The 245-nt window shown below is 52.2% G+C and overlaps 1 protein-coding gene across 1 annotated transcript in view; it reads right to left on the bottom strand.

Annotated features, from left to right (window-relative positions):
• GRIP2 (glutamate receptor interacting protein 2) overlaps positions 1 to 242 on the bottom strand; it is a gene marked incomplete at its 5' end in the record, with an annotated part of 51,806 nt that extends 51,564 nt beyond the window's left edge. Inside the window, one exon of the mRNA XM_009578627.1 lies at positions 107 to 242. Within this exon, the coding sequence (XP_009576922.1) occupies positions 107 to 242 (136 nt within the window). The remainder of the gene's footprint in view (positions 1 to 106) is intronic.
• Positions 243 to 245: the final 3 nt, after the last annotated feature.

Below are 245 nucleotides of genomic sequence, written 5' to 3'. Positions count from 1 at the left end.
GCTCAGCAATTATTCCACTGAAACCGAGAATCCCAGTTACTGTGTCTAGTGTCACATACTTTCCAGGCAGTCAGAGAAAATGCCACCACAACCTTCTTGGCCTTACCCATGATGGTCACATCATACTCGATCTGGAAGAGTGCCTCCTGGCTGCACTGCCGCAGGATGTTGAGGGCGTCAGCGTGGGTCATGCTGTGCAGAGGGATCCCATCAACGCTCAGCAGCCTGTCCCCAATTTTCAAGGA

The sequence above is a fragment of the Fulmarus glacialis genome, unplaced genomic scaffold (genome assembly GCF_000690835.1).
Source record: "Fulmarus glacialis isolate BGI_N327 unplaced genomic scaffold, ASM69083v1 scaffold1425, whole genome shotgun sequence".
NCBI lineage: Eukaryota > Metazoa > Chordata > Aves > Procellariiformes > Procellariidae > Fulmarus > Fulmarus glacialis.
This window is presented reverse-complemented; position numbering and strand designations above follow the sequence as displayed.